At 46.2% G+C, this 12,322-nt stretch overlaps 2 protein-coding genes across 3 annotated transcripts in view; one reads left to right on the top strand and one right to left on the bottom strand.

Annotated features, from left to right (window-relative positions):
* Positions 1-380: 380 nt before the first annotated feature.
* rfc2 (replication factor C (activator 1) 2) lies at positions 381-8,419 on the top strand. The gene is made up of 6 exons (XM_005936608.3): positions 381-698; positions 2,516-2,621; positions 2,694-2,795; positions 3,904-4,162; positions 4,245-4,505; positions 7,996-8,419. The coding sequence occupies exons 1-6, from the start codon at positions 467-469 to the stop codon at positions 8,104-8,106; spliced, it is 1,071 nt and encodes a 356-aa protein (XP_005936670.1). The 5' UTR covers positions 381-466; the 3' UTR covers positions 8,107-8,419.
* A 306-nt stretch (positions 8,420-8,725) lies between these two features.
* Positions 8,726-12,322, bottom strand: part of LOC102306336 (protein NDRG3) — a gene marked incomplete in the record, with an annotated part of 24,589 nt that continues 20,992 nt past the window's right edge. Inside the window, 2 exon segments of one of the 2 annotated variants that reach the window (XM_042226427.1) lie at positions 8,726-10,959; positions 11,885-11,923. In XM_042226427.1, coding sequence (XP_042082361.1) covers positions 10,799-10,959; positions 11,885-11,923 — 200 coding nt within the window. 2 annotated transcript variants of the gene reach the window in all.

Here is a 12,322-nt window from a genome sequence, read left to right as displayed (position 1 = left end):
TTTAAACAGAAGGAAAAAAAACTTCAAGCATGACAAGAAGGTCCTAAAATGTCAATAACAAAGGAGCAGGAATGAGTAAATGTTTAGTTAAAGCTATTAAAATGATTATTTAAGTTGTGAACAGTATTCTGTTCTGAAATAATCGACTACTCGTTTCATTTTTAAAGTAAATCATTCATATTGGATTTTGAAAAGACCCCCCCAAAAAATAAAAAAAAAATAAAAATACGATTACATGTAGTTGAAAGAGTAAATAAATTCGTTTTCACGTGAAACGTTTTTTTTTGTTTTTTATTAACATCTCGCGTTTATACTGTTGTGAATGTGAAACATCGCGAGGTTTTCCTTGGCCAATCACGACCTTCGCCCATAAACACTCAGCCAATGAGGAGTTTGTTTGCTGTGGCGCTGTTGTCAGGGAGGGAAACCTCCGTTCGCGGGCTGTCAGGGAGCAGAAACAGACATCATGGATGTGGAGATGGAGACTGAGTGTAAGCAGAAACCCACAGAAAGCGGACAAAAGGCGGACACGGAGGCCGGAGAGTCCTCGTCTAAAGGCTCCGGGAGCGCTTACGAGCTACCGTGGGTGGAGAAATACCGGCCGCTGAAGCTGAACGAGATTGTGGGAAACGAGGAGACGGTGAGCAGGCTGGAGGTCTTCGCCAGAGAGGGAAACGTCCCCAACATAATCATCGCAGGTCAGTGAGGACTTTTAAACGGTTAGGACTTCTCATGCACAGGGTTGGAAGGGTTACGTGCTCCCCAGGCTGCCGCTAGGTTAGAGATTAATTTACAGGAAGCCTGTATGGAGGAGAAGAAACAGTACAGCTATTTCGAGGAAGAACTAAGTTACCAAAAAGTTTGATTACCTGCTGAGAAACTCCTAAATGACTTTTGTACCTGCAGGGGGGAAAAAGCACATTTTCAGAGTTGAGAAGCACAACTTTTTTATGGTGGACATTTGACCATCATTTTACCAAAATGTAATGCAACATTACAGATCTCTGACACATGGTGTTATGTTCCTCATCGGTTTACTTTAAAGACCACGTGCCGTTTATCACGCTTTCTTTGACTGAGATCAGTCACACACAACTTAAAAAACTAGATCCCAAATACAGCTGTGCATCCAGTCATCAGAGGTATGACTATCAGGGTCATTCAGGGCTTTCATTTCTTTGACCTTTTCTTTTTCCAAGATGAAATGATTGTACAGCATACATCTTTAATAAATGCAAAAATTAAAAATATATATGCATTCATTGGATTTATGAATGTTCAGAGCCCGGTGTAGTTCTAACAAGGACAACTGTAAGTTCACAAGTTGGAGAGTTGTCTTTTAGTAATTTGTAAACAACTGCAGTTTCGAGGTTGTGAGGTTGGAGATGTGTCTGGAGGAAAACCTAAACTTTTCCCCTCGGGTGCAAGGAAATTTGTTAGGCTGTTCTGGAACAACTCAGGACCCGTTGTGGCACAACACTGCCATGAGCTGGAAACTGCTGGACCACCAGTGTCACAGTCCACAGTGAAGCCAGTTTTGCATCTCCATGAACTAAGACGACCAAGGAAGAAGCCCATAATCCAAAATCGACACCTTCAAGCTCACCTGAAATTTGCAGCTGCCCAGATGAACAAGCCAAATGCCTTCTGGAGAAGCGTTTCATGGTCAGAGGAGACAAAGATTGAGCTGTTTGGACTCGATGAAAGGAGGTATATTTGTAGGAGTTAATATGATGCTTGAAAACCCAAGAACACTGCACCAACTGTCAAGCCGTTAGTAATGGCAGCATCCTGCTCTGGGACTGTTTTGCTGCCAGTGGTACTGGTACATTCCACAAAGGATGAAGGAGGATGACAATCTCCCAATTAGTCAGCTTGATCTCAAATCAAATTAATTAGATGATTGAAACTAAGACACAGTTGTGTGTTTCAATAGGACGGTGATCCCAAACACACATCAAAAGTAGTTTTGGATAAAATTAAGCAATGGCCTTTCCAAAAGTCTGATCGCAACTCTGAGAATTTTGAACTACACTTAAAAGTTGGTTGTGGGGCCGCCAGTGTAGCTCACAGTGATGAGCAGGTGACCATATGCCGTATGGCTGAGGACGGCTGGCCCAGGTTCAAATCCGAACCCTTTGCTGCCTGTCTTCCCCTCTCTCTCCTTCTGCTTTCCTGTCAATCTTCTGTGCAACAGGCTAATAAAGCCTGTATCAGGAAACTCACCAATTCACCACAGCGGTCACATATCCAGTCAGTTATAACAGAAGCTAGTTGATGGCAACTAAAAGGATCAGGTCAAAGTGCAGCTTGCTAAGGGACATTTAACCAAATATTAGTCTGGGAATATTTCTACATATGAACCCGTGTGGATTAGAAAACATCCAATTTTTAAAAAAACAAGAATTGTGTTCTCACGCTTTAAAGTCATTAAAGATGTGTGCTGCATAATCACCACCTACCACCAGACAGATAATTGGGGAACCCTGGTTGAGTCATGCATGTTGTTATTCAGGTCCTCCCGGCACTGGAAAGACCACCAGCATCTTGTGTTTGGCCCGCGCTCTGCTGGGAACCTCGATGAAGGACGCCGTGCTGGAGCTGAACGCCTCCAACGACAGGTGAGGCGCCGCTCAGGATGACCTCTGGTTGTTTGGTGGACTGGGAGTTGACTGTAAGCTTTTTATCTGCAGGGGCATCGACGTGGTGAGGAACAAGATCAAGATGTTTGCTCAGCAGAAGGTCACACTGCCCAAAGGACGGCACAAGATCATCATTCTGGACGAAGCCGACAGGTAAGCAAGCCGTGCAGTGACTTTTTAAACACAAGGACATTCCAATACTTCGGCTAAAACTTCAAGGTAACATGAAGTACGAGGGCGCTGCCAGAAAGATCTGCTGGCAGCGCCCTCGTCGTTCATGTTCACACTGAGCTTTTGTCTCTTGGTCCCTGTCTTTGTGAAAGCTCCAGAAAACATGCTTCGCTCCCACGAAAGCCACAGAACGAGTCAAGCTTCAGTAGCACTGCATTGCACACAACGGCGAAAGTCAACTGTTCTCTAAAAAAGCACAAAAAACCAACAAATCTCTCAGCCGAGGTCCTTCGGTCGTAAAGTCCGTTTGTGCAGAGTGAAAATGACAAGCAAGTAAAACTTGACTGACATCACACACTTCATCAGAGGTGGAGTAGATTGCAGTCAACTGAGTTCTTTTCTCATCCCTCCAAGTCTAGGGTGTGCTCCTGGCTACGGTGGCTGCTGTAGGACAAATCTGTTTTAGTCCGCCGAGATATCAAAAACATTAAATCGATATCGTCCCATAACGGTGGGGACCGGCTCCTTCTGTTTGTGTCATAATATACATTTTGCACAAACAACATTTTAACATATTTGAATAATATCAACACTAATAATTGAATGATAAATAAAAAACATACAAAAATTTAGGCTTTTTTACATTTTATCAGAGTGAACTTAATATAAGCTGTGAATGAAAATAAAAAGTTTACATCAGTCATGGTGTAACTGATGCGTAGATGCAGCCGGACAGCCTGCTCAGTTGTACCTGCCCTCCATCACATGTGACTCGGCAGCAGCTGTTTGACAGTAAAGAACAGAATAGAACAGAATAGAATAGAATAGCCCTTTATTGTCATTGTACATGTACAAAAAAATGATGGGTGCTCCACGCTGTGCAGTAATAAACAACAAATAGGAGAAAAACATAAGTAGTGCAAAGGACTTGATGCGAGTATAGAGTCTGTGTGTGTATAGAGTGACGTGGGTTACCTCAGGCCGTGGGTGGGCAGGTGGGGGTGTAGGCGAAGCTGTTTGACAGTAAAATAGTCAGTCTGGCGTGAACGCTGATTTGAGAGCAGTTTCTGTGACGTTTCCATCCTCCCAGCATGACAGACGGAGCTCAGCAGGCACTGAGGAGGATCATGGAGATCTACTCGAAGACGACGCGCTTCGCTCTCGCCTGCAACGCCTCCGATAAGATCATCGAGCCGATCCAGTCCCGCTGCGCCGTGCTGCGCTACTCCAAACTGACCGACGGCCAGATCCTCGTCCGGCTGCAGGAAGTGGTGGAGAAAGAGCGCCTCTCAGTGTCCGACGATGGACTGGAAGCCATCATCTTCACTGCGCAGGGAGACATGAGACAGGTGAGGGGCGGAGCTTAGTCAGGCGCTCATCCCAGAGGTTGAACATGGATTTTCTGAACTTGTTTTGGCCTTTTCTCTCCAGGCGCTGAACAACCTGCAGTCCACTCACTCCGGCTTTGGCTACATCAACAGCGAGAACGTGTTTAAGGTGTGCGACGAGCCCCACCCCCTGATGGTGAAAAGCATGCTGGGACACTGCGTGGACGGGAACATCGACGAGGCCTACAAAGTCGTGGAGCAGCTGTGGGCGCTGGGCTACTCTCCAGTGGACATCATCGGGAACATCTTCAGGGTCTGTAAGACCTACCAGATGGCCGAGTACCTGAAGCTGGAGTTCATCAAGGTGAGTTCATCAACGGCGCCGAAAAAAATCAGCTGATCGTGACAACTTGTAAACCTCTGGTGGTCCCAGCACATGGCAGCTGCTCTGTGAAGGCAGATTTTTATATCAGCATCAGCAGTTTATAAAAATAAATAAAGCCCTTCACTCGTACGCCGCCATTATTGTTTTCAGAAGTGAGTTCGTAGGCAGGCGTCGTTATCTGGACTCATTTACCAAACATCGGGGAAGAGCAGGTAAGCAGTCCGTGTAGAACTACGCTTATACATCACCACAGTAATTCAAGGACATTCCCGTCACAGCATGATGCACTTTTGAGATTAAATATATAAACAGAATTCAAATATAGTGTTTGTACAAGATACGAGTTGAGAGTGTAGTTGTTCTGTTTTAGTATCAGGGCGTGTCCAAATTCATGGGCTGCTTCCTCCTGAGGCCGCATTCGTAGACTGATTACGTCACAGCGACGCGCCGAAGGCTGTCCAAATATCAAAAAACATCAAATATCTGCTCGGTTTATCAAGATATCGCATATTTGCAAAAGTGCTTCGATGTTTTCGGAGTCGTCTGTTACCCACCAGCTCGATCGCTAGTCGGGAGCTCGAGGGTCACTGGAGCCGCCGAGAACGGCACAACTCCGGCACATCATGTTCAGATCATCGCTGTCTTTCGCTACTCAGGTTAAACGTGATATATAAGTCACTTAGACAACCTACAAATGTTACTGTTTGGCTTTTTCAGTGTTTTATTCGTGAGTAAATCGGTTTGGCTGAGATTAAAGTTCTAGTTTTCACACAGCTGAATAACGTCAACCAGAAAACTGATTAAACAGAAGTGTGAGACATCGGGGGGCGAGCAGGTAGAACTACATTTATACACCACATTCTTGACCGAGACGGTCAAGAATTTACGCCAGTGTCCTGTTATATTTTTAGATAGCAAGGAGCAGACGGCTGAGTTCATTAAACTCCACCGAGTCAGCGGTGACACAAATCTGAAGGCGAGACCGTCCCATTTCACAGCTGTTTACTTTCGGCCTACCTGACCTTCTGAGGACCCGGCCCACGTAGACAGAGAAGGCTGGGTCCTCAGGAGGATGCAGCCCATGAACTTGGACACAACCTCAGATGTTAATGCTAACAGAAACGTGTCTGATTGTGCTGCGAACAGGAAAAAAAAGAAGTAAACATTTGTTAGTGATCAGGCAAACACAAATTCCTCAGACGCTCCTGCTCTCCCAGCAGAGAATCGTCCAGGAGTGATGACAGTCTTTTTCTGGAGAATTGATTGGTCAGTAGACGATAATTTCATACCTGTTGGTCTGCAGTATAAGTTGCCATGGCGATTTACCCCATTAGGAAGCGAACCACCTTCAGAGTACACAAACCCGAGAGTTAACCCTAATGTTACTTGGATACGGTGAAATCCTGCCGCGTGGAACAGATGCTGCTGCTGACCCTGAGCGCGTCCTTCTGTGGCCGCTTCCTCTTTTGGTGTAACTTCTGACTCAGCTTTCACTTAAACGCTCACGTTAAATCACTGAAATCTTTTACAGTTGAGTTCCTTTATTTCATCACGTTCCTCGTGGAGCGTCAGCAGGTTGCTCAGGACTCTGCGAGGTACTTGTGTGTCAGTTACTGATTCACTGCACCAGCTCCTTGTTAACTTCAGAGTGGAACTCCAGATTCTGGAAGGTCCTGCACGGATGAGGATCAGCATACATCTGAGAACTTTTACATGCAAACGTGCCCAGCAGGTCTGTGAGATCATGTGATCAGGGTCTGAGCCCTCTGCTCAGAATAGTAGCAGAGGTCAGATTTATTAGTGTGCATCTGACGGTGAGGTCATGTTTTTCTGTTTACCCACGCTCACTCAGAGGAAACGCCTCACTCATTGCTTTTTCTTCCTCCTCTGACGTTTGTGTTTCAGGTTCTTGAGGCTTCTGCTTATTTCTTATTTTTAAGCACTGAAACCAACTTTCAACCAAAGGTTTCTTCCGCAACAGAACAGGAAGTAAAGTCTCACGCTGCTGTACAAAGATCCCTGTTAGAGCACCAGATGTGACTGAATTTCCCTCCTGAGTCACCTGACGGGGAAATCCCCTGCTGACTGGATGGATGGAGGAGTCACCCGCGGGGGACTGTCAGCACTGTTCACACACTCTGGAGGTTTTCTGTTAACTAGGGGACGGGACTCAGAGCTGCTTCTCTTTGCAAGGCTGACTTGTAATATTCAAATCTTTGTCAGACTGTGACTGTGAGCGGCACCCAGGCATAAGTCAGCGGCTGCTAAGCCACGCCCATGCAGGATGTGATTACTCAGTGCTCCGGTAGAGCAGTTGAACGCCTGTTTACTCTCACTGGGCTCACGTACCGCTGTTTGTTTTCTAAATTTAAATTACTGTCAACTGTGCTGGTTCGAGCAGCTGTCATCTGCTTTCCTTTTCAGCTTCCTGTCACGCAGAGAAACAGGAAGGACGATGCTGCTGTCTGCTGGGTTGCTGCCTTGGGCGGATGGTGGCCACTTGCGTACATCTGAGCGCTCAGGAAATATGAATAATAACTGAGGAGCAGTTCTACTGATGGCTACTGATTAAAGGAAAGCTTAAACAAAGTGCTGAACATCATTGATGGACTGCTCTGGTAGCACCACAGGACAGGCTGACAGACGCCCCGCTGCTGTTACAGATCTGGATGTTTTAGGTTTTCGTAGTGGGAATTTTCCTGAACTTTCTGAGCTCAGGCACCCAAACACTGATTTTTACCTGGATCGTGTTCCTGAGGGCAAATGTCAGAGCTGAGATATCCAGACTTTCCTCTCCACAGCCACCTCCTTCCCCGGAAACTCATTCCAGCTTCCATGATTTATTTATGTTGACCTGTTCTGAGGTGAGGAGTGAAACGGCTTCACCATGACCGACCGTCTGCATCCATCAGTCCCACTCATCAGCTCGTCTCTAGGCAGAAACCTGTGAGCACTTTATGGCGTCGTTTCGGTCTGCTGGAGCATGAAGTCGAGCACTGCAGCAGCTTCAAGCTGCTGCTCAGTCTGAGCTGGAGGAGCTCAAGTGTTGAAATCTGCTTTGTAGAAATCTCTGTGTTTACTTTTTATTCTAAATAATTTCTTGAAGCAAGTCTTGGCTTCAGAGCTCACGGATCCTTGTACATTTTAATTTCACTGGGATACTCTTGGTGTACTTTCAGGCTACTTTGAGTTGCTTTTATATTTTTTGTGGGAAACATCTGAAGTTATTAAAATACAAACCAACTTTACCAGGTCAGATGTGTGACTGAAGTAAAAACTGTTGGTAATCTGAGTATTGTGACTGATTCTTCCGTTACTATACTCAAAGGTAACTTCATTTAAACTCTCTCATTTCTGACCGTCTGAGTCGAGCAGGCGTGCAGTTTCACGCTTCCTAAAGGTTTCAGCTGTTCCTTTAACAACGACTCTACACGCAGATTCGTCCCATCTCATTGTTTCTCTGTTGCAGGAGATCGGCTACACCCACATGCGGATAGCTGAAGGCGTGAACTCCCTGCTGCAGATGGCTGGTCTGCTCGCACGGCTCTGCAGCAAGACGGCGCCCGCCGCTGCCAGCTAAACCCCAGCGACCCGCCGAGCGCGTCGAGGCTGCCCGCTCAGTATCAGACTTGTTCACTGCTGACAGAGTCAAGACTGTAACAGCACATCACGCATTCCTGCAAAATAATGTAAAGAAACTTAAAGCTGCATCATTGGATTAGATGTTCATCGGTCAGGGTTTGTCTTCTGCTGCTTTCTGGTTTGTAGCTGTGAAAAAAGTTTTAAATTCAAACCTCAAAAGCTGTTAAAAATATTTGTTGCTGACCAGCAGAAGTGTTCTGTATGCTTTGAGATCTTTGAGAAAATAAAGGTGAGACTGTTGTGAAGGTAAACATGAGATATCACTGATACTTATTTGAACCTGTAGGGTCTACCTTACAATATAAAGCGCTTTGAGGTGACTGTTGTGATTTGGTGCTGTTAAATAAAATGTAATTGAACCACAGAGGACATAGAAAGCCCACAAAAGACCCCTACTTGAATCAGAATCTCTCTCGCTGTGGGACTATTCTGGACCACGTCCCACTATGGACGTGCCACTAAGCTTCATTGAACAGCTGATTTATTTCCAGTAGAATCTGAATGTGAGTATTTTTAGCCACTAAAGAAAAGCTGAGACGCTCGGCCTCGACCGTGTCTCTGGATAACGAGTTTTATTTCATTACAAACCGTGTTTACATCGTGGAACATCCAGTGAAACAAACTTCTCTGTAACAGAACCGCTACCAAAGCTTCAGTAGAAATTTCCAAAGTAATACACAAATGAGTGTAATAAATACAACAAGGACAGAACCACAGTCAGAATATAGAGAAGAAAGGAAGTGAACAGTTTATGGGTCGACCCTGCTGTCGCCGCCAAACCTGAATGTTTCATAAGAGTCGACATGAAAAGCTGCTGACAAACACTGGCGTTCGTTTCCTGCTGAATCGTCCAGCAGGGGGCAGCAACACCACGACCAAGGTCACCCTTTGGCCTCGGCTGTATTTTCCATCACGTTCCAAGAAAATGTTCCTTGAAAGCTGCAGGACATTTCCAAGAAAGCCAAACAGCCTGCTGTCAACTGTAGGAGAAAAGCAGCTTCTCAGTGGGTGAAAAAACCCTGGTTCATTCTGTTTCTTTTACACATCAGCTGTTTGTTTCCAGTAGAAACGCCTTCTGCCAAGTGTGACACTTTTATTATGCAGTGAGAAAACTGACAGCAGCTCCCATCTCATGTCTACAACATCTACGTACTGCAGAGATCTCAGCCAATGCTGAAACAAGGCTGAGCTGTACTATCACGTAATACCACTTTGATCCACTAGATGGAGCCGTGAATCAGCGTTAACATCTGTACAGTAGTGTTTCTTTCACAGTCGTCACAGCTTTCTGGTAAAACACCGCCACCTTGTGGTGAAGGTTTTCATTAACATTTTTTCCCCAAAAAACAATTCCTACAAATAACCAGAATCCAAGAAATGCTCCAAGATTTCTGCAGCAACTACGACCACCTCCATTTCCTGGTAACTTGTCCCGCATCACGTCGGGCTGTCTTGGGAATGGCAACTTTTTGGTAAATTCTAGGAGAGATTACCTGGAAAATAAAATCAAGTGTTCAGATAGCGTAGAGTGTCCTGGCTGTGGTTTTATCAGGATGGGGTCTCCTGTTTTTCACCCATTCACCCATTTCTTTTAAACCTTTTACAATAAACACAGCAGCGCCCCCTGCTGCCAGCTTCAGCCTAGAGAATCCTCATCTGAGGTTTGGTTTGTTTCAGATGGAGAGCAGCAGGTTTACAGCTGAACAACATCTCATTACTCACTACACTGACACCACGGCACAGTTTGCATGCCAACACTCTACAAGGAGCATGCTGTGGACGGGCCGAATGAACCGAGCTTCAGAGACGGGAAAGCGAGGAGACTGTGGAGGTAACAGGCAGACTTCAGGATGTTTCGCTAAATTATCTGGAAAAAAATCTCTAAGTTGTTTTTACACTTGAAGCTCAGGCAAAACAAACTGTACGGCCACAGAAAACGAATAAAGAAAATCCCGTTTAAACATCAGCAAAACAGCATCGGACGAAACCAGCTCAAAGTTCAGTCCCACTGACCTTCATGTTTTAATGTGTTTACTGAGCTGTACCAGGACCCGGCTTCATGGTGCACTCTCACAAACACCGAGGGAACCATTTAGGGAACCGCAGCTCGCGATGCCGTTTTTTGCCGTTAAACCAGGTCAAACTCGCGTCACAGATCTTCTGTCAGTGCGATTACAAAAATACATCTGGGTCGGAAGCACATCCACTTTGTAATGGGCACCAAAGAAGGGTTCATTTAAGAAACGAGCTTCATATCAACCAACACCACCAGCAAAGATAAACAAAATATTGATTATATAAGAGTAATGACTAAAAGAAGAAATCAGGAGTGAGAAAGGAGCAGTGAAGGAACACAACAGCTGTGTATACACACAAACCGACTGACCTGTGTGCAGTAACGCCTACAGAGCGCGGGAAAAAGGAGCCAACATGGCGGCAGCTAACACCGAAATGTTTATGACATCATTCAACGAACCCTAAACTCACAGGGAACAAATTTAGAGAACAGGCAGCTGGAAGTGAAGCTTTTGAGAGCTTTCTATTTTCAGGAAAAACTTTTACAACTAAAAGAAAGGAAGGGTCTGATTGGACGAGAGAACTGCAGGTACACAGAGGAAACGGGAACAGTCCTATGCAGTCATTTCAACGGTGTGTACTGCAGTGTTGTCAGGCTCGGCGCAGTTGGCGCCCTCGTTGGTGGTGCTGCGGCTCCGGACGCCGTCTGTGGAGCCCACGCTGGAGGCCGAGTGAGTCCTGGAGCGAACCAGCCGGGTCATCCCCGCCGTGGGCACTGAGGGGGCGACACAGATGAAAACGCGTTAGTGACAGAGTAACAGAGGGCGGAGCCAGCGAATGTATGAGCGGAGGCTGATTTGAATCGTCCGCGGTGAGCCGAGCCGCTGGATTCAAATCTGATGACAGTCTGTTCACACTGAAGCTTTGTCCTGTCATGCGTGACGCTCACTTTACACACAGACGAAAAGAAGCCGCTGTGACACTCAGGCCTTCTGCACAACAGGAAGTCCACGTGTTCTGCTTTCACCCCACTGCTCTCATTGACCGGACGGATGACTACTTTTCAGGAGGACACGACTCGAAGCTAATGGTCCAGTGTGTGGGCTCCCTCTGCACGCTCCCTCATCTAAACACAAGCCCTGCGAATGGTTCAGGTGCAGACTATCACCTGCAACACATCCTGACCAACTCTCCAGCCCTCCGTTCATGTGAGAAAACTCACTTCGACTTAAGCGAACACAGATCCATCTGACTGAGTCATGATTGTCCTGCTCTTTCTCTTCTCTGAGTGTCCCGGTGTTATGATTAAACTGTGTTAAAAGTGACACTTTCAGAGGTACTTCCTTTTGTGCAGCATGTTTCTGACGTGCTGAGGTTTGTACAGCAGTGGAAACAAAGCAGAAGAGTTCACAGGAAGTGTTGGATTCCTGCGGTGGGACAGGTGTGTTCTCGGCCTCATAGCTTTCTCATGTCACAGTGTTTTCAGCCTTTCAGACACGAGCAGCAGCTCAGAGTCGAGCCCGAGAGCCGACAGTGTGAACAGAGAGATGTGCTGGCATGCAGCGCACCCTGCTGGTCGCTCACTGCAAAGGAAGAAAAACGTCAGCGTGATCAGCTGATCGACAGCATGCACACACATATGAGGGGGAGGACGATGGAGAGGACGAGAGGGGTTCAGATTCTGGTTGGAATCCTGATACCTGATTGGCTGCTGACGTGGTGTAAAGCAACATGAGGGACTGGAGGAAAAGAACAACAGAGAGAAACAGGAACAGAGAGGAAGGAGGGCAGGGTGAGAAACCAACATGCTGTAGTTTAATATCACACACACACACACACACACGTATCAGGTGTGTGTGTTTACAACAAATCCTAAGGCAGGTCATGCTGTGCAAACTGTTACTTACACAGAAAATCTAGTGAAGCTGAGCTACAGACGGACAAACAGACAAAGACACGAGTGTGAGGGCACCACACGCTGTGTTAGTCCTGCAGGAGGAAATGTCTACAAACGTAACGCACAACCACTGTGGGCGTGTGCAGCTAGCCAAGACCTGTAAACGTGCTGCCATCAGACATGCTAGCTGCTTAACATATTTACTCATTCGTACAGGATAGTGATGGGAATTCCGGCTCTT

This window comes from Haplochromis burtoni, unplaced genomic scaffold, assembly GCF_018398535.1.
Source record: "Haplochromis burtoni strain Fernald_Lab_line unplaced genomic scaffold, NCSU_Asbu1 Contig_211, whole genome shotgun sequence".
NCBI classification, from domain to species: domain Eukaryota; kingdom Metazoa; phylum Chordata; class Actinopteri; order Cichliformes; family Cichlidae; genus Haplochromis; species Haplochromis burtoni.
This window is presented reverse-complemented; position numbering and strand designations above follow the sequence as displayed.